Source organism: Syngnathus typhle, linkage group LG2, assembly GCF_033458585.1.
Source record: "Syngnathus typhle isolate RoL2023-S1 ecotype Sweden linkage group LG2, RoL_Styp_1.0, whole genome shotgun sequence".
In the NCBI taxonomy this organism is placed as follows: Eukaryota; Metazoa; Chordata; class Actinopteri; order Syngnathiformes; family Syngnathidae; genus Syngnathus; species Syngnathus typhle.
Window position 1 is genome coordinate 25,739,144 of NC_083739.1, and position 23,381 is coordinate 25,762,524.

Genomic DNA, 23,381 nt, shown 5'->3' on the forward strand with positions numbered 1-23,381 from the left:
CTCTCTCTCACGCTCTCGCGCTCTCGCGCTCTCTCGCGCTCTCTCGCGCTCTCTCGCACTCTCTCGCGCTCTCTCGCTCTCGCGCTCTCTCGCTCTCTCGCTCTCTCGCTCTCTCGCTCTCTCGCTCTCTCTCTCTCTCTCTCTCTCTCTCACACACACACACACATACGCACACTCGCACGCACACACACACAAACTCTGATTTTGTGTCACGTGTTGTTCTATATGTTTGTGTTGACATGCAGGTGCTACAGGGTCTGGATTACCTGCACACAAAGTGTAAGATCATCCACACAGACATCAAACCAGAGAATATCTTACTGGATGTGGATGAGGTCTACATCAGGAGGCTGGCTGCCGAAGCCACCATCTGGCAGAAAGCGGGAGCCCCGCCTCCATCTGGCTCAATAGGTGAAAGTCACTGATTTTTCAGACTCTTCTTTAAGGCTGACGAATCTGTCACACTCGATGCTAGTATGCATACTCGCACACTCTTTGCCTGACTGGTCTGCTGATGTCTTTTAAAAGCCAGTTCCAGATGTTTTATGCACTTCCTGCTCCCTGTTCTCATTTTCTCCTCTCTTTATCTCTTCATCTTTCATTCCATCTTTCTCTGAATATGTCTCGCCAGTCAGCACAGCTCCCATTGACGTTCAGGTAACAGATTCACTGTACCAGATGCTGTGTTGTGATTGGTTGTTTTGCTTATCTTGACTTCTAACTGATTGAACAAAACTCAATACAACAGCCAAATAGATATGTCATCATCAACTCCATACCACTCACCCAGTCACACACAAATAGGCAAAGACTTTTGGACTTGCTCCTCCCCTTGCGATCACTTGTTGTAATGCTCCTTTGATCTCAGCGTTCGTTTAGTATGGGAATACTGCTTCTTTATTTGGCCTCACTTTCATGTCAATCTTTGTGACACAGCAGTTAGGCTCAACAGCACACATACAAGCTATCACACACACTTCCACCCAACTTTGCAGCTCCACCACATCCATCCATCCATCCATCCATCCATCCATCCATCCATCCATCTTCTTCCGCTTATCCAGGGTCAGGTCACGGGGTCAGCAGCTTTAGGAGGGACTCCCAGACTTCTCTCTCCCCAGCCACTTCATCCAGCTCATCCCGGGGGATCCCAAGGCGTTCCCAGGCCAGCTGAGATACATAGTCTCTCCAGCGGATCCTGGGTCGTCCACGGGGTCTCCTACCGGTGGGACATGCCCGGAACACCTCCCCAGGGAGTCGTCCAGGAGGCATGCTGATGAGATGCCCGAGACACCTCATCTGGCTCCTCTCAACGTGGAGGAGCAGCGGCTCTACTCCGAGTCTCTCCCGGATGACCGAGCTTCTCACCTTATCTCTAAGGGAGAGCCCGGACACCGTGCGGAGGAAACTCATTTCGGCCGCTTGTATCCGGGCTCTTGTTCTTTCGGTCACAACTCATAGCTCGTGACCATAAGTGAGGGTAGGAGCGTAAATTGACCGGTAAATTGAGAGCTTTGCCTTTTGGCTCAGCTCTCACTTCACCACGACGGACCGGTACAGAGTCCGCATTACTGCCGACGCTGCACTGATCCGCCTGTCGATCTCACGCTCCATCCTGCCCTCACTCGTTAACAAGACACCAAGATACTTGAAGTCCTCCACTTGGGGCAGGATCTCATCCCCGATCCAGAGAGGGCATTCCACCCTTTTCCGACCGATGACCATGAACTCGGATTTGGAGGTGCTGACCCTCATCCCGACCGCTTCACACTCGGCTGCGAACCGCTGCCGTGAGAGCTGAAGATCACGGCTTTAAGAAGCCAACAGCACCACGTCGTCTGCAAAAAGCAGAGACGCAATGCTGAGGTCCCCAACCCGGAGACCCTCAACGCCTCAGCTGCGCCTAAAAATTCTGTCCATAAAAGTTATGAACAGAATCGGTATAAAGGGCAGCCTTGGCGGAGTCCAACCCTCACTGGGAACAAATCCGACTTACTGCCGGAAATGCAGACCAAACTCTGACATCGGTGATGCAGGGACCGAACCGTTGGCTCGGCACCCCGTACTCCCGAAGCACCCTCCACAGAACTTCCCGAGGGACACGGTCGAACGCCTTCTCCAAGTCCACAAAACACATGTGGACTGGTTGAGCGAACTCGCATGCCCCCTCGAGGATCCTGCCGAGGGTGTAGAGCTGGTCCACTGTTCCACAGCCAGGACGAAAGCCAGACTGCTCCACCTGAATCTGAGGTTAGACCTCCCGATGGACCCTCCTCTCCAGCACCCCTGAATAGACCTTACCAAGAAGTGTGATTCCCTTGTAATTGGAACACACCCTCCGGTCCCCCTCCTCAAAGAGGGGAACCACCACCCCAGTCTGCCAATCCAGAGGCACCGTCCTCGATGTCCACGCAGTGTTTCAGAGGCATGTCAGCCATGACAGCCCCTCAACATCCAGAGCCTTTAAAAACTGGGTGGATCTCATCCACCCCTGGGGCCTTGCCCCTGAGGAGTTTTTTAACTACCTCAGTGATTTCGACCCCAGAGATGGGAGAGTCCGCCTCAGAGTCTCCAGGTCCTGCTTTCACAATTGAAGGTGTGTCGGTGGAATTGTGGAGGTCTTCGAAGTATTCTCCCCACCAACTCACGACGTCCCAAGTTGAGGTCAGCAGCACGTCATCTCCACTGTAAACAGTGCACTGCTTCCCCTTCCTGAGATGTCGGATGGTGGACCAGAATTTCCTCGAAGCCGTCCGGAAGTCGTTCTCCATGGCCTCACCAAACTCTTCACATGCCCGGGCTTTTGCCTCAGCAACCGCCGAAGCCGCGTTCCGCTTGGCCATCCGGTACCTGTCAGCTGACCTCCAGAGTCCCGCAGGCCAAAACGGCCCAGTAGGACTCCTTCTTCAGCTTCCCGAACCCGCCACGACAGGCACCAACCACCTTACGGCCAGAGCGCCGGTTGCCTCAACAATGGAGGCATGGAACATGGTCCACTCAGACTCAATGTCCCCCGCCTCCTCCGAGTCGTGGGAAAAGCTCTGCCAAAGGTGGGAGTTGAAGCTCTTCCTGACAGGGGATACTGCCAGACGTTCCCAGCAGACCCTCACAGTATGTTTGGGCCTGCCAGGTCGGACCGGCATCTTACCCCACCATCGTAGTCATGCTAACCTGAAGTATGTTTTTCCGAGGCTTCACCAGCATGTTAATTTTCCAACACGTGGCAACAACTTCTTGGACCTGGTCTACTCTTCACATAAAGGAGCTTTCAAAGCCGCCCCCCTCCCCCATCTTGGACTTTCTGACCATATCACTGTTATGCTTTTGCCCGCATACAGACAAGTGGTGAAAGCCTCCAGGACGGTTCGCAAGCAGGTTATAGTGTGGCCTGAGGGTGTCCTGTGGCCTCTGATGCGCTTCGTGACTGCTTTGGCACTACTGACTGGGAGATGTTTAGGCGGGCAGCCACTTGCGACGATCGGCCAGACATGGAGGAGTATACTGACTCTGTTTCCTCTTACATCACGAAGTGCATTGATGATGTGACTCACTCGAAATCCATCGTCACTCGGGCTAACCGGAAGCCATGGCTGCCAGGGGCTGTCCTCAGGCTGCTGAGGGCCAGGGACAAAGCCTTTAGAGCGGGGGATGAGGCTGGCTTGAGGACAGCGAGGGCTGACCTGTCCCGGGGCATCAAGGAAGCGAAGAGGGCGTTCTCGTGCAAAATTACCGCCCACTTCAAGGACATCAGGGACGCATGGAGCCTTTGGCAGGGCATTCAGACCATCACGGATTACAAGCCCGCGCCGCAGAGCTGTGATGGCGACGTCCGTCTGCTCAATGACCTCAACCGCTTCTTTGCTCGCTTCGACGCTCAGAACAGCACTTGCCCGCTGAAGGCCACCCCCTTCACACGAGCTGCCCCTGTGCCTCTCCGCCGACAGCGTGAGGAGGGCGCTTGCCGCTATCAACATCCGTAAGGCGGCGGGCCCTGACAACATCCCGGATCGAGCGCTGAAGGACTGCGCTGGGGAGCTGACAGGTGTCTTCACGGACATCTTTAACATTTCCCTGCAGCAGGCCATCGTCCCGTCGTTTTTCAAGGCTGCCACCATCGTACCTGTGCCGAAGAAACCTGCTCCGTCCAGCTTCAATGACTACCGCCCCGTGGCACTTAAGCCCATCATCATGAAGTGCTTTGAGCGGCTTGTCATGGAGCACATCCGATCCATTCTCCCCCCCCCCCCACCATAGACCCCTTCCAGTTTGCGTACCGAGCCAAACGGTCCTCTGAGGATGTCATCTGCTCTGCCCTCCACTCGGCCCTCACCCACCTGGAGAGGTTGCTGTTTGTGGACTTCAGTTCTGCCTTCAACACCATTGTGCCGCAACGACTCACAACTTCCTCTGTCAGAGGCCACAGGTGGTACGTGTTGGCGACAAAATCTCCGCCAGCATCACGCTGAGCACAGGCCCCCCCCAAGGCTGTGTGCTCAGTCCGCTGCTCTTCACCCTGCTGACGCATGACTGCACTGCAACCTACAGCGACAACCGCATAGTGAAGTTTGCTGACGACACGATACTGGTGAGTCTCATCACCAAGGGTGACGAGACTCAATACAGGTGGGAGGTTGACCTTCTGACCACGTGGCGCAGGGACAACAACCTCCTGCTGAACATCAACAAGACCAAGGAGATTGTTGTTGACTTCCGGAAGGGTCACACCCAACACCTGCCGCTGACCATCGACGGTGCTGTGGTGGAGAGAGTGAGCAGCGCCAGGTTCCTGGGGGTGCACATCAGTGAGGATCTCTCCTGGTCCACCAACACCGCATCACTGGCAAAGAAAGCCCAGCGCCGCCTGTACTTCCTGCGGAAACTCAGGCGAGCGAGCGCTCCTCCGGCCGTCATGACTACATTTTACCGTGGCACCATTGAGAGCGTCCTCTCTAGTTGTATTGCTGTTTGGGGTGGTAGCTGCACTGACTACAACATGAGGGCCTTGCAGCGCATAGTGAACACGGCTGGTAAGATTATTGGCGCTTCACTCCCCTCCTTGAAGGACATTTAGTTTAGTTTAGTTTATTGTTTAGCACATATTATTATATCAATAACTGTGCAAGGAGGGAGACGAAGCCTAGGGCTTGTAAAAAGCTCCACTCCTTGCCTTCACACACAGTTTGGGTTCCGGTACAAAGGGTGGGTATCCTTATTGTCCCCCAGCTGGGCACCTACACATTGGGGTTCACCCCGGTGAACAAGAGGGTAGCTTCCCTCCGCCTTCGGGTGGGGGGACGGGTCCTGACTGTTGTTTGTGCCTATGCACCAAACAGCAGCTCAGAGTACCCACCCTTTTTGGAGTCCGTGGAAGAAAAAAAAAGTCAAAGTCTGCTTTATTGTCAATTTCTTCACATGCCAAGACACACAAAGAAATGGAAATTACGTTTCCACTATCCCACGGTGACAAGACATAGTACACGATATACATACAAGTAAACACAAAATAAAAACAAGAAGGCACAAACAATGAATAATAAGAGTGATGAATAAATGATAAATAAACAAATAACACAATAAATAAGAGGAGAAAAACGGAGCAAGTGCGCATACAGCAGACAGTCAGAACATAGCGCAAAAGTACAGGACGCTACGTAGAAGGGGGGGAGAGAGTTAGGATCCTAACAGCCTGGAGTATGAAGCTGTTGGTGAGTCTGGTGGTGCGGGAGCGCAGGCTCCCGTACCTCTTCCCAGAGGGCAGAAGATCAAACAAAGAGTGAGCGGGGTGACTTACATCACTCATAATCGTGTTCGCCTTGCGGGTGAGATGGGAGGTGTAAATGTGGGGGTGCCCAGCTGGGGGACAATAAGGATACCCACCGCTGCCTTTCACCGTGAGCAACTCCAGAGTGGAATAAAATCCAGCCCCTCTCGAGGGCTTGTACCGGAACCCAAACTGTGTGTGGAGGCAAGTCTGACTATGTCTTGTCAGAACGTTTCTGCCTCGCACACCAGCTCGGGAGGTGACATTCCATGTCCCAAGAGCCAGCTTCTACAGTTGGGGATCAGACCGCCAAGGTCCCTGCCTTTGGCCGCCGCCCAGCTTACATTGCACCCGACCCCTTTGGCCCCTCCCACAGGTGGTGAGCCCATGGGAAGGGGTACCCACGTTTCCTTTTCGGGCTGTGGCCCGTCGGGCCCCATGGGCGAAGGCCCGGCCACCAGATGCTCGCCTTCGAGCCCCACCTCCAGGCCTGGCTCCAGAGGGGAGCCCCGGTGAACCGCAACCGGGCGAGGGAAATCTGAGTCCATATATACTTTTCATCATAAGGTTTTTTTTTTAGCCCTGCTTTGTCTGGCCCCTCATCTAGGACCCTTTTGCCATGGGTGACCCTACTAGGGGCATGAAGCCCCAGACAACATGGCTCCTAGGATCATTGGGACACCTCCATCCGTAAGGTGACGACCCACGGATGGGCGCTCCACCACAATTTAACCAAGTTAAATTTAAGATTAGGACAGCACAGTAGAACACTGGTTTGCACATCCGCCTCACAGTTCAGAGATGCAGGATTCCATTAACCAAGCCTTTTTGTCTGGAGTTTACATGTTCTCCTCATGCTTGTGTGGGTTTTCTCTGGGGACTCCGGTTTCCCCCTAGATTAAAAAAAAACACATGTGGTAAGCCAATTGACCCCTCCAAATTGTCCATAGGCTTGAGTGTGAATGGTTGGTTTTTCATATGTTCTCTGCAAATGGCTGACAACCAGTATCTAACCATTCATCCGTCCATTCAAAAACAAAACACACACCCTTCCGTCCATTTGTCTGTCTATCAATTCCGCCAACTCACTGGGTGTTCCCAAACTGACTCCTGTTGCCGACCTTGCCTGCCTGCCTGTTTGAACGTCCGTCCTCAAACTCTGCCTGGCCTGAACTATTGCGTGTACCTGACCATGTCTTGCCTGCCTGTTTGACTGTCGGTTCCTGAACTCTGCCCATCTTGACCTATTGCCTGTCCTTGACCATGTATTCGCCTTGCCCCTGCCTGGTTTGACAACGCATGCTGCTATGACATCTGCTTGTTTGCCACCCATCTGCCGACCTGCCTGTTCCTTCTCTGCAAGTAACCAGCCACATCCAAGCACATGTCATCTCTCTCCATCGGCACTGCTTCCCTGCTGCAGCTGCTCTCCTGGCATTCCAGTCTTCCACTTCCCCTTTAGTCAATAAACAAAGTTCGTGCTACAAATGGTTGCCCTGTCTGGTTCGTCACACAATGTGCTAAAAACGTGACTTCTCCCATAATGCTTCTCTTATAATTTATTCTTTTTTCGAAAACTAAAAGTTGTTAGGTGTGATTTACCTTTATTTTATTTTTGTTTGTTTTTCTTAGAAACAAAACATTTTATTAAGCTTGCACCACAGCTGAAATTGATTGATGAGTTGATTGATAATGAGTTGGCTAAAGTTCGTTCTATGCTGCACTCTGGTGGGTGATGCCTAACCTAAACTGTGTTGAGGAATACGTTTATCAATACATCAACGTACGAGGCAGTGAGTCTACCTGTTTATGGTGTAAATATAAACGTGAGAGAATTGTGGAGATGCCGAGTGATTTAATTGCTCGTGATTAACAGTGTAGAAAAAAGTATCACCACCGCAGCTTACTGGATGGGCCAAATCTTAAATGCTTGTGCACTTGACACTCACAATAATTGCATTTATTTTTACAGCACGTTAATTTTCTGCGTAATTAATTAATCTTATTAACGCATTAAATTCTTCTGGCGAATGTTTGATCGCTGGACAACAAAATGGATTACATTCGCTTGCTGCGATCTACAAACCGGACAGTGCGGGACTGCTGTGTGCTCGTGTTCACTGAGACTTGGTTGACTGTCAACATTCCGGACTCTGCCGTACATCTGGAGCGGCTAGCGTGCTATCGAGCGGACCGGGCCATTGTACAAGGGGGGAAATCTCGTGGAGGTGGAATATGCGTCTACATCCATGACGAATGGTGCCGGGACTCTGTAGTGGTATGCAAGCACTGCTCGCCACTGGCGGAGTTCGTGATCATTAAGTGCCGTCCTTTTTACCTGCCAAGGGAATTTACCGCGATTCTGCTAGTCGCGGTTTACATCCCGCCTTCCAACATCGAAGGCGACAGGATCGCGGCTCTTAGTGAACTGTACCAGGCTGTCAGTGAACAACAGACAGCGCACCCTGACGGTTTCACCATCTTCGCTGGGGATTTTAATCATGCTAACCTGAAGTCTGTTTTTCCGAGGCTTCACCAGCATGTTAATTTTCCTACGCGTGGCGACAGCTTCCTGGACCTGGTCTACTCTTCGCATAAAGGAACTTTCAAAGCCGCCACCCTCCCCCATCTTGGACTTTCTGACCATATCACTGTTATGCTTTTGCCCGCATACAGACAAATGGTGAGCAGGTACGGGTGTGGCCTGAGGGTGCCTCTGATGCACTGCGTGACTGCTTTGGCTCTACTGACTGGGACATGTTTAGGAGGGCTGCCACTTGCGACGATCGGACAGACATTGAGGAGTATACTGACTCTGTTTCCTCCTACATCAGGAAGTGCATTGATGATGTGACTCACTCAAAATCCATCGTCACTCGGGCTAACCGGAAGCCATGGCTGACAGGTGCTGTCTTCAGGCTGCTGAGGGCCAAGGACAAAGCCTTTAGAGCGGGGGATGAGGCTGGCTTGAGGACTGCGAGGGCTGACCTGTCGCGGGGCATCAAAGATGCAAGGAAGGCGTTCTCGTGCAAAATTACCGCCCACTTCAAGGACATCAGGGACGCACGGAGCCTTTGGCAGGGCATTCAGACCATCACGGATTACAAGCCCGCGCCGCAGAGCTGTGATGGCGACGTCCGTCTGCTCAATGACCTCAACCGCTTCTTTGCTCGCTTCGACGCTCAGAACAGCACTTGCCCGCTGAAGGCCACCCCCTTCACACGAGCTGCCCCTGTGCCTCTCCGCCGACAGCGTGAGGAGGGCGCTTGCCGCTATCGACATCCGTAAGGCGGCGGGCCCTGACAACATCCTGGGTCGAGCGCTGAAGGACTGCGCTGGTGAGCTGACGGATGTCTTCACAGACATCTTTAACACTTCCCTGCAGCAGGCCATCGTCCCGTCCTGTTTCAAAGCTGCCACCATCGTACCTGTGCCGAAGAAACCTGCTCCGTCCTGCTTCAATGACTACCGCCCCGTGGCACTTACGCCCATCATCATAAAATGCTTTGAGCGGCTTGTCATGGAGCACATCCGATCCGTTCTCCCCCCCACCATTGACCCCTTCCAGTTTGCATACCGAGCCAAACGGTCCTCTGAGGATGCCATCTGCTCTGCCCTCCACTCGGCCCTCACCCACATGGAGAGAAGGGACTCGTATGTGAGATTGCTGTTTGTGGACTTCAGTTCTGCCTTCAACACCATTGTGCCACAACGCCTCATCAGCAAACTTGACACGCTGGGCCTCAGTACCTACCTCTGCAACTGGCTACTGGACTTCCTCTGTCAGAGGCCACAGGTAGTACGTGTTGGCGACAAAATCTCCGCCAGCATCACGCTGAGCACGGGGGCCCCCCAAGGCTGCGTGCTCAGTCCGCTGCTCTTCCACCTCCTGACGCATGACTGCACTGCAACCTACAGCGACAACCGTATAGTGAAGTTTGCTGACGACACGACTCTGGTGGGTCTCATCACCAAGGGAGAGGAGACTCAATACAGGCTGGAGGTTGACCTTCTGACCACAAGGTGCAGGGACAACAACCTCCTGCTGAACGTCGACAAGACCAAGGAGATTGTTGTGGACCTCCGGAAGAGTCACACCCAACACCTGCCGCTGACCATCGACGGTGCTGTGGTGGAGAGAGTGAGCAGCGCCAAGTTCCTGGGGGTGCACATCAGTGAGGATCTCTCCTGGTCTACCAACACCGCTTCACTGGCAAAGAAAGCCCAGCGCCGCCTGTACTTCCTGCGGAAACTCAGCCGAGCGAGCGCTCCTCCGGCCGTCATGACTACATTTTACCGCGGCACCTTTGAGAGCGTCCTCTCCAGCTGTATTGCTGTTTGGGGTGGCGGCTGCACTGACTACAACTTGAAGGCCCTGCAGCGCATAGTGAACACGGCTGGTAAGATTATTGGTGCTTCGCTCCCCTCCTTGAAGGACATTTACACCTCCCATCTCACCCCCAAGGCGACCACGATTGTGAGTGATGTGAGTCACCCCGCTCACTCTTTGTTCGAGCTTCTGCCCTCTGGGAAGAGGTACAGAAGCCTGCGCTTCCGCACCACCAGACTCTCAAACAGCTTCATACTCCAGGCTGTTAGGATCCTGAACTCGCTTCCCCGTTCTGCGTAGCGTCCTGTACTTTTACTGTCTGTATGCACACTGGCTCTTATTTGTTGTGTTATCTGTTTATTTATTATTTATTATTACTCTTATTATTTATTGTTTGTGCCTTCTTGTTTTTTATATTGCGTCGTTTACTTGTATGTCTATCGTGTAATATGTCTTGTCACCGTGGGATAGAGAAAACGTAATTTCGATCTCTTTGTGTGTCTCGGCATGTGAAGACGTTGACAATAAAGCAGACTTTGACTTTGACCACATGTGTTTTGTGGACTTGGAGAAGGCATTCAACCGTGTCCCTCGGGAGGTTCTGTGGGGGGTGCTTCGGGAGTACATGGTACTGAGCTTACTGATAAGGGCGGTTCGGTCGCTGTATCACCGATGCCAGAGTTTGGTCCGCATTTCCGGCAGCAAGTCGGATTTGTTCCCAGTGAGGGTTGGACTCCGCCAAGACTGCCCTTTGTCACCGATTCTGTTCATAATTTTTATGGACAGAATTTCTAGGCGCAGCCGAGGCGTTGAGGGTGTCCGGTTTGGGGACCTCAGCATCGCGTCTCTGCTTTTTGCAGACGACGTGGTGCTGTTGGCTTCTTCAGGCCGTGATCTCCAGCTCTCACTGGATCGGTTCGCAGCCGAGTGTGAAGCGGTCGGGATGAGGGTCAGCACCTCGAAATCCGAGTCCATGGTCCTCGATCGGAAAAGGGTGGAATGCCCTCTCCGGATCGGGGATGAGATCCTGCCCCAAGTGGAGGAGTTTAAGTATCTTGGGGTCTTGTTCACGAGTGAGGGGAGGATGGAGCGCGAGATCGACAGGTGGATCGGTGCAGCATCGGCAGTAATGCGGACTCTGTACCGGTCCGTCGTGGTAAAGACAGAGCTGAGCCAAAAGGCAAAGCTCTCAATTTACCGGTCGATCTACGCTCCTACCCTCACCTATGGTCACGAGCTATGGGTCGTGACCGAAAGAACGAGATCCCGGATACAAGCGGCCAAAATGAGTTTTCTCCGCTGGATGTCCGGGCTCTCCCTTAGAGATAGAGTGAGAAGTTCGGTCATCCGGGAGGGACTCGGAGTAGAGTCGCTATTCCTCCACGTTGAGAGGAGCCAGATGAGGTGGCTCGGGCATCTCATCAGGATGCCTCCTGGACGCCTCCCTGGGGAGGTGTTCCGGGCATGTCCCACCGGTAGGAGACCCCGGGGACGACCCAGGACGCGCTGGAGAGACTATGATGAGTTAGATGAATTGGCTGGGGAGAGGGAAGTCTGGGAGTCCCTCCTGAAGCTGCTGCCCCTGCGACCCGACCCCGGATAAGCGGAAGAAAATGGATGGATAGATGGATGGAAGATTAGTTTTATGCTTACCGTTTTTTTCCATGTATAATGCGCAAAATTTAACTAATTTATTGTCCTAAAATCTGGGGTGCGCATTATACATGGGTACAATTTTTTTTTTTTTTAATCCGGATATGATACGGAGGCCGCCATTACAGATGCGCTTTCTTCTCTGCTGTTCACTTCAAACACGCTCCATACGAATACATTGCTCTCGTATCAGACGCTCGCTCGATCAACTGATCGTTTGCTGTCACAATGTACCCTACACAAATCCGAAACATTTCTTCGCTATCGAGTTTGCTAGCGCATGCGCAGTGGTACTGACTGGCAGAATAACATCCGGTTGTTCCCAAAGATGATCTTTTTTCTGAAATCATTTCACATTTACAGACTTAAGTAGGAGTCAAAATTTGGGTGCGTATTATACATGGGTAGAGGCTTTTTTCCAGCATCGACATGCCATTTTAGGGTGCGTATTATACATGGGGGCGCATTATACATGGTAAAAACGGTATGTTGGAATGTAACCTGTAATAAATAACCTAGCTTGTCCCATCCTACACAACGTCGTAAAACACCCCCTGCTATGCTTTGACTAGAGGTCAAGGGCTTTCTCTCCATCTAGTCCACTTTCCCCCCACCCTGTTTCTCTTAATAAAAATGCTCTTGCAAGAGGTCAGAGTCAGACCTCATTCGATCATCGCTGTATGCACAGCGACAAATGACTCTCCACCTGTAGGTGTTTAAACGGGCATACTGTCTCCCGTGTGGTTCTTGCAAAATAAGTTAGAGTGAGCACCACTCTAACAGCTGTGTCTGTATCTGCTGGTTTTGGCGTACAGCGCTCTGTAATGAGGGGAGTAGTTAGAACAGACTGTGACCTGGGTGAGAAGGGTCTGTAGAGATGTTACTTGCACATTTCCTGGTCCTGGACAGATACAGGTCTTGGGTAGATAGGAGGTTGGTCCCAATTATCTTTTCCGCAGTCCTGATTGTCCGTTGCAGTCTGTGCTTGTCTTGTTTGATGGCCGATCCAAACCAGACAGTGATGGTGGTGCAGAGGATGGACTGGATGCCAGTGTAGAAGGTCTTCAGCAGCTCCTGTGGCAGGTAATAGCATTACTGAGGATGGTGAGGGGTGGAAGTGGCGAAGGGTCTCTCTTGATGTCCACTGTCATCTCCATGGTCTTGAGCGAGTTCAGATCCAGGTGGTTTTGGCTGGACCAGTGGACCAGCCGCTCCACTTCCTGTCTGTACGCATTCTCGTCACCGTCCCGGATCAGTCCGATGAGAGTAGTGTCGTCCGCATACTTCGGGAGCTTCACAGAAGAGTCGCCTAGGAGCATTCGTTGGTGTAGTGAGAGAAGAGGAATGGGGACAGTAAGCACCCGTGGGGGGCGCCAGTGCTGGTGGTCCGGGTGTCGGATGTGATGCTCCCCAGCCTCACATGCTGTCTCCTATTGATCAGGAAGTTGGTGATCCACTGACAGGTGGAGGCAGGCACCGTGAGCTCGATGAGCTTCTGGTGGAGGATATCGGGAGTGATGGAGTTCAATAGTGAGCTGAAGTCCACAAACAGGATCCTGGCGTGATTGTGAATCCCAGGAACTTGACGATGTCTCTGGTGGGAATAGCATTACTGAGGATGGTGAGGGGTGGAAGTGGCGAAGGGTCTCTCCTGATGTCCACTGTCATCTCCATGGTCTTGAGCGGGTTCAGATCTAGGTGGTTTTGGCTGGACCAGTGGACCAGCCGCTCCACTTCCTGTCTGTACGCATTCTCGTCACCGTCCCGGATCAGTCCGATGAGAGTAGTGTCGTCCGCATACTTCGGGAGCTTCACAGAAGAGTCGCCTAGGAGCATTTGTTGGTGTAGTGAGAGAAGAGCAATGGGGACAGTAAGCACCCGTGGGGGGCGCCAGTGCTGGTGGTCCGGGTGTCGGATGTGATGGTCCCCAGCCTCACATGCTGTCTCCTATTGATCAGGAAGCTGGTGATCCACTGACAGGTGGAGGCAGGCACCGTGAGCTCGATGAGCTTCTGGTGGAGGATATCGGGAGCGATGGAGTTGAATAGTGAGCAGAAGTCCACAAACAGGATCCTGGCGTGATTGTGGATCCCAGGAACTTGACGGTGTCTGTGGTGGGAATAGCATTACTGAGGATGGTGAGGGGTGGAAGTGGCAAAGGGTCTCTACTGATGTCCACTGTCATCTCCATGGTCTTGAGCAGGTGCAAATCCAGGTGGTTTTGGCTGGACCAGTGAACCAGCCTCTCCCCCTCCTGTCTGTACGCAGTCTCGTCACCGTCCCGGATCAGTCCGATGAAAGTGGTGTGGTCCGCATACTTCAGGAGCTTCACAGAAGAGTCCCCTGAGGAGCAATCGTTGGTGTAGAGAGAAGAGCAGTGGGGAGAGGACGCACCCCTGGGGGGCGCCAGTGCTGGTGGTCCGGGTCTCGGATGTGATGGTCCCCAGCCTCACATGCTGTCTCCTGTTGGTCAGGAAGCTGGTGAGCCACTGACAGGTGGAGGCAGGCACTGCGAGCTGGATGTGCTTCTGGTGAAGGATGTCGGGTGTGATGGTGTTGAATGCCGAACTGAAGTCCACAAACAGGATCCTGCCGTACATCCCTGGGGTGTCTAGGTGGCGCAGGATGTAGTCCCATGTTGAAATCATAAGTAACCATTAGCAATGAAAATGTAGTAGTCATGTTGGAGTCTACTTTGGGCGTCCTTATATAACTGCATTTTTATACATGATACAGCTTTTTATTATATTTTTTATTTTTTTTAAAACGTTTATTTCGAACATTAAAAATACAGGAAAAAATAAAAATACAGAAAAATGATAACTCCATAGTACAATAGAACATATAAGAAAGAGAAAAGATATTGCATTATAATTTTCCTTTATCGTAAAATCATATTTGTTCAAAAAGGGAGTAGAAGGAAGCCTAAGCTTATCTGACTCTACCCCATGTAACTACATGTTTGTTTGATTCTGTCAAGAATTTGTCCATAGTCAATATATTAAAGAAAAAAAAATATATATATATATATATACTATATATTTTCTTTAGATAAATACAAAAGCAACTTAAACAACTTCACAACATGTTACGGTATCCCGTCGATATTTTGTCCTTCTACATTTTTTTAAACTTAGGTAAGGTACTACAGTTCTTTAATTCTTCACTGCTGGTGTTCCATAATTCCACACCTCTAACTGTTATACAATGTAACTTCAAGTTTGTTCTCACCAAATCTCTTTTAAACATACGTGTTCCTCTTAAATAATACCGTTTTTTTCCATGTATAGTGCGCAAAATTTAACTCATTTATTGTCCTAAAATCTGGGGTGCGCATTATACATGGGTACAATTTTTTTTTATTTTTTTAAAAAAAGTTTTTTATTTATTTTTTTTTTTTTTTTTAAGTCCCAATGATCGTCACACACGCAGGGAGGCAATGGGTCCCATTTTTATAGTCTTTGGTATGGTCTTAACTAGGCTGGATGTCATTTTTTTTGTTGCCGTTGATTTCTCCGACTGCCCATAAACGCACCACCGCGCTCCGTGTGCGCACGGGAAAGAGGCGGCTCTGTATGGGAGAGACGTTGAAGAGGAATAAAAACACCCTTGGAAACCAAAACTTGCCCCTCGTCGTGACTCGGAGCCGCAACAAATGTTTCGGATTTGTGTAGGGTACATTGTGACAGACAGCAAACGAGCAGGTGATCGAGCAAGCCTTGTCTGATACGAGAGCATTGCGGTCGCATGGAGCGTGTTTGAAGTGAACAGCAGAGAAGAAAGGAACAAGGCAAAGTGTTGTGAAATAAAATATTACCTGTAATACGGATTTAGGTAGAGAACTGAACTCTCGCTCTTTATATAGCTGACGTGTCTTGCGCATCTGTAATGGCGGCCTCCGTATAATATCCGGTTTGCGTGTGTGCGCGTGTGCGTGTGTGCGCGTGTGTGCGAGAGCGAGAGAGAGCGAGAGAGAGAGTGCGAGAGAGAACGCTCAACCGTAGCGCGCCGCCGACCGCCCAACTGCACCGCGCTGGTCGATTATTGTGACAGAGCCGTCGCTGAAATTTAGAAGATATTTTTAAAGTCCTGATGAACTTTCTAAAATTTAAGTGGACCTCAGTGCGCACTGCGCAGGGAGCTTAATTTGGTGCAGCGCGCCGGGCGCTCACTGTCGCATTGCTTAAAGAGCGCCTTTGTGTTTTAGGATGAACAGCAGAGACCAAAGGAACAAGGCAAAGTGTTGTGAAATAAAATATTACCTGTAATACGCATTTTGTTATTTGCTGATTGAAACTGCTAATTAAACTGTGAATTGAAACTAATAGGAAGAAAACAACTCTCGCTCTTTATATAGCTGACGTGTCTTGCGCATCCGTTCTGTGCATTTTATTTCACAACACTTTGCCTTGTTCCTTTCTTCTCTGCTGTTCACTTCAAACACGCTCCATGCGACCGCAATGCTCTCGTATCAGACAAGGCTTGCTCGATCACCTGCTCGTTTGCTGTCTGTCACAATGTACCCTACACAAATCCGAAACATTTGTTGCAGCTCCGAGTCATGACGAGGGGCAAGTTTTGGTTTCCAAGGGTGTTTTTATTCCTCTTCAACGTCTCTCCCATACAGAGCCGCCTCTTTTCCGTGCGCGCACGGAGCGCGGTGGTGCGTTTACGGGCAGTCGGAGAAATCAACGCCAACAAAAAAAATTACATCCAGCCTAGTTAAGACCATACCAAAGACTATAAAAATGGGACCCATTGCCTCCCTGTGTGTGTGACGATCATTGGGACTTAAAAAAAAAAAAAAAAATTAAAAAAAATTCATAAAAATTGGGTGCGTATTATACATGGGTACAAGCTTTTTTCCAGCATCAGCATGCCATTTTTAGGGTGCGTATTATACATGGGGGCGCACTATACACGGAAAAAAACGGTAGGTACTTTCCCTCCACTCAAACAACCTCTGGATACTGTGTGGTAATTGATTATTTTTTATTTTGTACATGAGTTGGATGGTTTTAAAGTCGACTAGGTCATTATATTTCAGTGAGTTCAATTTAATTATTAGACGGTTAGTTGGTTCTCTATAATCAGCATTATTTACAAGTCTTATTGCTTTTTTTTGAAGAATGAAGATTGGATCTCTGTTTGTTTTGTATGTATTGCCCCACACCTCCACACAGTACATAATGTATGGGAGTATGAAGGAGCAGTACAAGGAATATAATGATGACTGATTTATAAGGTCTTTTATTTTATATAATACTGCTAGTGATTTTGAAATTTTTGATTTGATATACATTATATGTGGTTTCCAACTTAATTTATTATCTATAAGCACTCCAAGAAATTTTACTTCATTTACTCTTTCTATTGCCTAATATTGAGCCCTGAGGAACACCACACTTTACCTGTTTTAGTTTTGATTTACAGTCCATAAGTTGCACATATTGAGTCCTGCTTGATAAATAACTGTTTAACCAAGTGAGTGACATACCTTGTATCCCATATCTTTCAAGTTTTGTTAACAGTATTTCATAATTTACAGTATCAAAAGCTTTCTTAAGATCCAAGAAAACACCTACAACATATCGTCTATTTTCAATAGCTGTTATTTCAGCTACGAAATCTAACAAAGCTAGTGTGGTGGTCCTATTTTTCCGAAATCCATACTGTTGGTCACACAGAATATTTTGTTTTGTAATAAAATCATCAAGCCTTTTATAAAATATTTTTTCTAATATTTTAGAGAATTGTGGGAGTAGAGATATTGACCTATAATTTGAGAATGTGTGTTTGTCCCCAGCTTTATATATCGGGATAATTTTAGCAGTTTTCATTTCACTTGGAAAAACACCATTTGTCAGAGATTGGTTGCAGATATGTGTAAGGGGTTTCACCACACATTCAATGATATTTTTAACAAGTGACATATCTATCCCGTTACAGTCGGTTGACTTTTTACCTTTAAATTCTCTAACAATTTCTATTATTTCCTTCTCATTCGTTCCCATTAGAACCATACTTTCGGCTATGGGTACATCCTTAAGTAGGTCACTTGTACTCCCTTTTTTTGCTACTTCCTCTGCCAAAGTAGGCCCAATACCAACATAGTAATCATTGAACTCCTCTGCAATCATAGTAAGATCATTCATAGTTATGTTATTACTGTTTACAAAGTAAGAAGGATATCCTGGCTTTCCAGTACTGTTTTTAATAACCTCATTTAACACTTTTCATGTTATTATTGTATTACTCTTGTTTTCCTCCAGTATCTTGCTATAGTAGTCCCTTTTACTGATTCTCATTATTTTAATTAATTTGTTTTTATAGATCTTATATTTTAATTCAGCTTCCTATGTTCTTATCTTTAAGAAATCTTTGTATAATAGTTTTTTCTTCTTGCAAGTTAAGATTCCCTTTGTCAGCCATGGTTTTTCCATTGAATTTAGTTTAACTGCTTTCTTTACAAGAGGACAGTTTTTATCATAAAGTTCGGATATAATGGCCATGAATGTGTTGTAGGCTTCATTTACATCACCCATATATACCTTTTTCCAGTCTTGTTTTAAAAGGTCATTTTTGAATGAGTTAAATGAATTACCAGAGTTCATTCTACACATTTTAAAAGTTATAGCATCCTTTTTTTTCTTTGTACAGTCCTGGATCACTGCAAACACTGGCAGGTGGTCGCTTGAATCATTTATTATCAGTCCAGTTTTTACTTTCTTTTCAATTACATTTGTAAATATATTATCAATTATTGTGGCACTGTGAGATGTAATTCTAGTCGGACGGGTTATTGCAGGGTAGAGACTCATACTGTACATTAAGTTAATAAATTCTGTTACTGGAGTCAGCTGAAGTGGGTTCAATAGATCTATATTATAATCGCCACAGACATACACCATTTTCGTATTGATTTTCCTTTCATACATTCCTGATAATAGTTCACTAAATGTCTCGATACATGAACCTGGACATCTGTATACACAGCTTACCAGAATGTTTTAGACGATTCCATTTCTATTTCGACTGTAATACATTCCATAATATTATCTATTGCTTGAGACATACTTCTTACTATCTTACCCTTATAGTTTTTATCTACGAATAGAGCAACTCCTCCACATCTTTTTACCTTTTTACCTATTTAATGTATAACTCTCATACCCCTCTATGTCAATATTTTCAGACTGATCTTCCTTTAACCAGGTTTCAGATATTGCAATTACAGTAAACGGATTATTCATGTGAGCCCAAACAAAAACAATTCCTGAACCATAGTAAAACAACTTAAAGATACATTAGACTATAGTTTGTGTGAGTATAGCGCTGGCCTTCTGGAGGGCCATAATTGGGTGTGATGCCTATGCTCACAGTTATAGTATGTGATTGAACTGAATTTACAATTTTGTTGTGTCTTAATTTATTCTTTTATGTACGTGTGTTTGTAGGTTGGTAAAATTTCAAAAAACAAGAAGAAAAAATTGAAGCGAAAAGCTAAGCGGCAAGAAAAACTGTTACAGGAGAGACTGATGGATATTCAGGTACTGCAATCACACTTATTTGTACGCATACTTGTACCACGGTACTATTACCAATTCTAGTAGTGTCTCTATTGACTAATCCTGAATTACATAATTCCATTTGTCTTTCATATTATAAAATCAACCTAGAGTATAAATAACACAAGTCAAAAAATGCGTCAAGAAAAAAAACAGCATTTTTTGGATCAAGAAAAAAAACGGCATTTTTTGGACTATAGTCTCACTTTGTTTCATAGTTTGGCTGGTCCTACAATTGGTGCAACTTATATTTATTAAAATTAGAGCTCAGAAGTCTCCATTCTCTAATCAGGTTTGCTTTCTTTTTGCAGTTGAGAAATAGTTTTAATGTGTTACTGCAGGTGGGCAGAACGTGCTGGTAATGGACCAAAAATATTTGCTAGCCGCCAAAAGAAATAAGAAGCACGTGTCAAGTCAAGTGTATTTTACAGCCATGTATCAAAGAAACATCTTTAAGAGCTTCACATTCCCACAATTAACAAGTATTAATGACATCCCCAGATCTTAACACCCAGGAGGGCAAGGAAAAACTCAAAACTCATTCAGGGCAAAATTAGAACGCTTGTGAAGAGGCCACCAATGGGAGAATACCCAATTTTAGGACGACCAGGCTGCATTGGATAGTGTGCAAAATTTAACACATAATGTGATACAAAACAATACAAGATAAAATAGAGTGAAAGTCTATTCAATCAGGAGAAGCACCACAGGAAGATGTTCAGTGAAGTGTTGCTCAATACAGAAATCTCAACGAAAGTGACTGCAATGTGGTGGTTCACCTCAGATCATTTCCCGGTCAGTCGGAGCGGAATCAAGACAGCAACTTTCAGTTTGGAGAGTAGAATCAGTTGTCAAATAGGCCAATATTTATCTTAACAAAAGTTCAGACGATACAAATACGTTGTTAATCAGGTTTTGAATATTTCTACAAATAACTAAGTAGTGCTTTCCAGAGCTCTGGTACTCAAATAGAGAATGTGCCAGAACCTGGGGACATCTTTTTGGCTCTCGGGGTCATTACAAGAACCATGTTTTGTGAAAGAAGGTTTCATGATGAAAGATGTAGTACCAATAAGTCAATGACATAGGAAGATGTTAATCTGTGTAATATTTTATAGGTAAGTAACAAAGCCTTGAAATCCCATCGCAAGTGGATCGGGAACCAATGCAAGATGACTATCACAGTAATAAAATCCAATGTTTTAGCTGCAGCATTTTGTACTAACTGCAGACTTTGTCTAGGTATGGCAAGACCAGAGACCAGAATACATTGCAATAATTGAGACCAGACGTAACAAACGCATGAATTATGTGTGATAATGTGTGTTTGAAACAAGAGAGTGAGTCACGTATAATTTCATATGATTTTCTGTTGAATCATTTTGGGTTGTATTACTTGTATCAAGACTTAAATAGGTGATGATGACAAGCAGGGCAAATGATCAACATCTCGATTTTATCACGGTTAAGAAGCAAAGAATCAAAATACGTGTCAAGATTACAGCAATTACACGGATTTGTTATTTCCAACAGTAAATATAATTGGGTATTAACCACATAACAGTGAAAACTAATTTACATACTAGAGCTGCCCTGGGAATGTTAGGGTACTGGCACATTGGGATACTAGCACATTAAAATTAGATTTTTTTTTAAAAAAAAAGAACATCAGACTAAAAGCTCCTTTGATAAAATATGACCTCAATCAAAAGCAGAAAATCAGGCAAATTATGAAAGGAAGTAGAAAATGGCTGTTCTCCTGTTCGGTTTAGAATAGAGCTTGGAGCTCCAGAGACTTTTTGATGTTCCTCTGTGCGACATTGCGGGATGGAAGGAGACTTTTTCCAGCCTATCAGCACCATCTTCCTCATTTGCATGAAAAGTTGGGCGATCCAAGTGCAAATTCGAGTCCGCCGTGCCTGGCATTGCGTAAAAAAATATTCACCCAACTTGGGAATCGCACTCACGGCACCGGTGACCCCGTGTTGGAAGCGCAAAGCCCTAGCCGCGGAGTTAAATCTTGGGGCTACCGATCCACATAATTGACTTATGACCACGATGGAAAGTACATCTGAGGATCGCATGACGTGCATCTGTTAAACATTTTCATATTTGGGGCCTTTTGCCCCCTCTGACCCAGCAAGATGCCCTTCAACGTGCACATTAATTGTTGATGAGCCAATGAACGTACTAATAATTAATTGACAATGGGGGACTTGGGCGCGGCGCTCATGAGAAAGACGATTTAATAGTTAATAATCAATTACATTGATTAACAATACGGAATTGTCCCACGATGGTGTTATATTTTTGAATGAAATAGCCTACATGACGTCGTCCATCATTCACACCCGTGAGGCGGTCTGTGCTTTGGTCAAATAAACCAAAATTGTGTTCTACAGCTTGCGCATCAAAGTGGAGAGGCTTTTTTTCAGTCTTGCATTTATTCTACTTTTTACACCAAAACAGCATGTGTGCATGTGAGACGTAGCGTGTCCACCAAATTTAAAACCATGCCAAATTAAACCTTTGTCCCTGAGTTTCAACATGCTCTAAGGAAATTTTGTGCTATATGTAACAGCCCAAGAAAAAGTCTTTTGGAGCCATATGTTAAAATGAAAAAGAAGGCAGCCATTTTGAGTTCACTTTAAATTCGGGATAGCTTTGACTTAAAAAGCTGCTGTAACATTACCCATGATCTTAATTCTCAAAAGTTTGCAAATTTGATGACAGTCTGGGCCTAAGGTCATCTACAAGCTTAATTTTCATTGTAGTGGCAGCGCCACCTACTGGCAACAGAAAAAAAAGGGTTTTGTTATTATGTTTTTCTTCTAGCGGGTCAACCAAATCTCCTTAATATTTGCTTGTCAAGTCTAGTTTATTTATATAGCCCTAAATCACAGGCAAGTCTCAAAGGGCTTCACATATACAAAAAATTTACAATTATTCTCAAACATCCCCTGATCTTAAACTCCCAGGAGGGCAAGGAAAAACTCAAAAACCCCTACTGGGGGAAACATGAGAAACGTTGAGAAGGGACCACAGATGGGAGGATCCACCTTCCAGGATGACCAGGAAGCAATGGATGCAGAGAGGGCACATGGAATACATACTATAAAATAATCCAAAGAAAAATGTAGAAATGTAGATCGTCTCTCTAGTGACGCTGAGGCGCTCTACGTTACTTCCGGGAGTAAATGCGCAGGCGGGTGCTTCCCCATCTATTGGGGAAACATAGTAATTGCAGGGAAAATGAGCAAAAAAAAAAAAAAGTCTGATAATACAATTTATTCAGGTTTGGCGGGCCGGATTAAACGGACCCGTGGGCCGGTTGTGGCCCGCGGGCCATAGTTTGGCCATCTCTGGGGTAGATGGTAGTATGTCATCAGTCGGTGAATGAGGAACCTGTGTGAAGCAGGTAGAAAGGTGCCATACAAGTACAGCCCATTTCGAGATGCTGATTTTCATCCCAACCACTTCAAACTCGGTTGAGAGCTGCCCCAATGAGGGTTTGAGTTCATGGCTAAAGAAGCTAACAAATAAGAAAAATAAAAGAAATAAAACAAAAAAAAGTACATTTGTATCAAAGACAGTAACAGGTTATCTTACTTGGAGGCTTAGTCTTGGCTTCCAGAAAAGGGCAAAAAAAAAGACATTAAGTGATGGTAAAAAAAAGCACCACCATATACAAATAGCAGAGATGTGAAACTGATGTCACCAAACCAGACCCCCAATGCCTCGGCTGCATCTAGAAATTTTGTCCATTGAATTTATAAACAAAGGGCAACCTTGGCGGAGTCCAACCTTACACCGAAAAAGAATCTGACTTACTCAGTGATCTGTAGGTTTGGTAGAATAGGATGATTTTATTGTCATTGTACAACCGATACACAATGAATTTAAGATATTTTACCAGCGGGTGGCTGCTGCCATGCAGGGCGCTTCCAGGTGCCAAATTCAGGGTTAAGTGTCTTGCTCAAGGACACTTGGGCATGGTCACCATGGAAATGGAATGAGGATTGAACCCATAACCTGCAAGTTGGGAGACAAACACTGTACCACTGAGCTA

The 23,381-nt window shown here is 47.0% G+C and overlaps 1 protein-coding gene across 14 annotated transcripts in view; it reads left to right on the top strand.

Annotated features, from left to right (window-relative positions):
* The window catches only part of LOC133168013 (SRSF protein kinase 3-like), a 101,326-nt gene that overhangs the window by 40,875 nt on the left and 37,070 nt on the right, over window positions 1–23,381 (top strand). For 12 of the 14 annotated variants that reach the window (XR_009718141.1, XM_061299249.1, XM_061299272.1 and 9 more), the window contains 3 exons: window positions 246–411; window positions 632–657; window positions 19,202–19,294. Coding sequence is in view for 12 of the 14 variants with exons in the window: in XM_061299249.1 (XP_061155233.1) it covers window positions 246–411; window positions 632–657; window positions 19,202–19,294 (285 nt within the window). In the remaining 2 variants the exon portion in view is untranslated. Of the gene's footprint in view, window positions 1–245; window positions 412–631; window positions 658–7,124; window positions 7,223–19,201; window positions 19,295–23,381 lie in introns of those variants that run through there. The other 2 variants (XM_061299280.1, XR_009718144.1) reach the window with 2 other exon arrangements.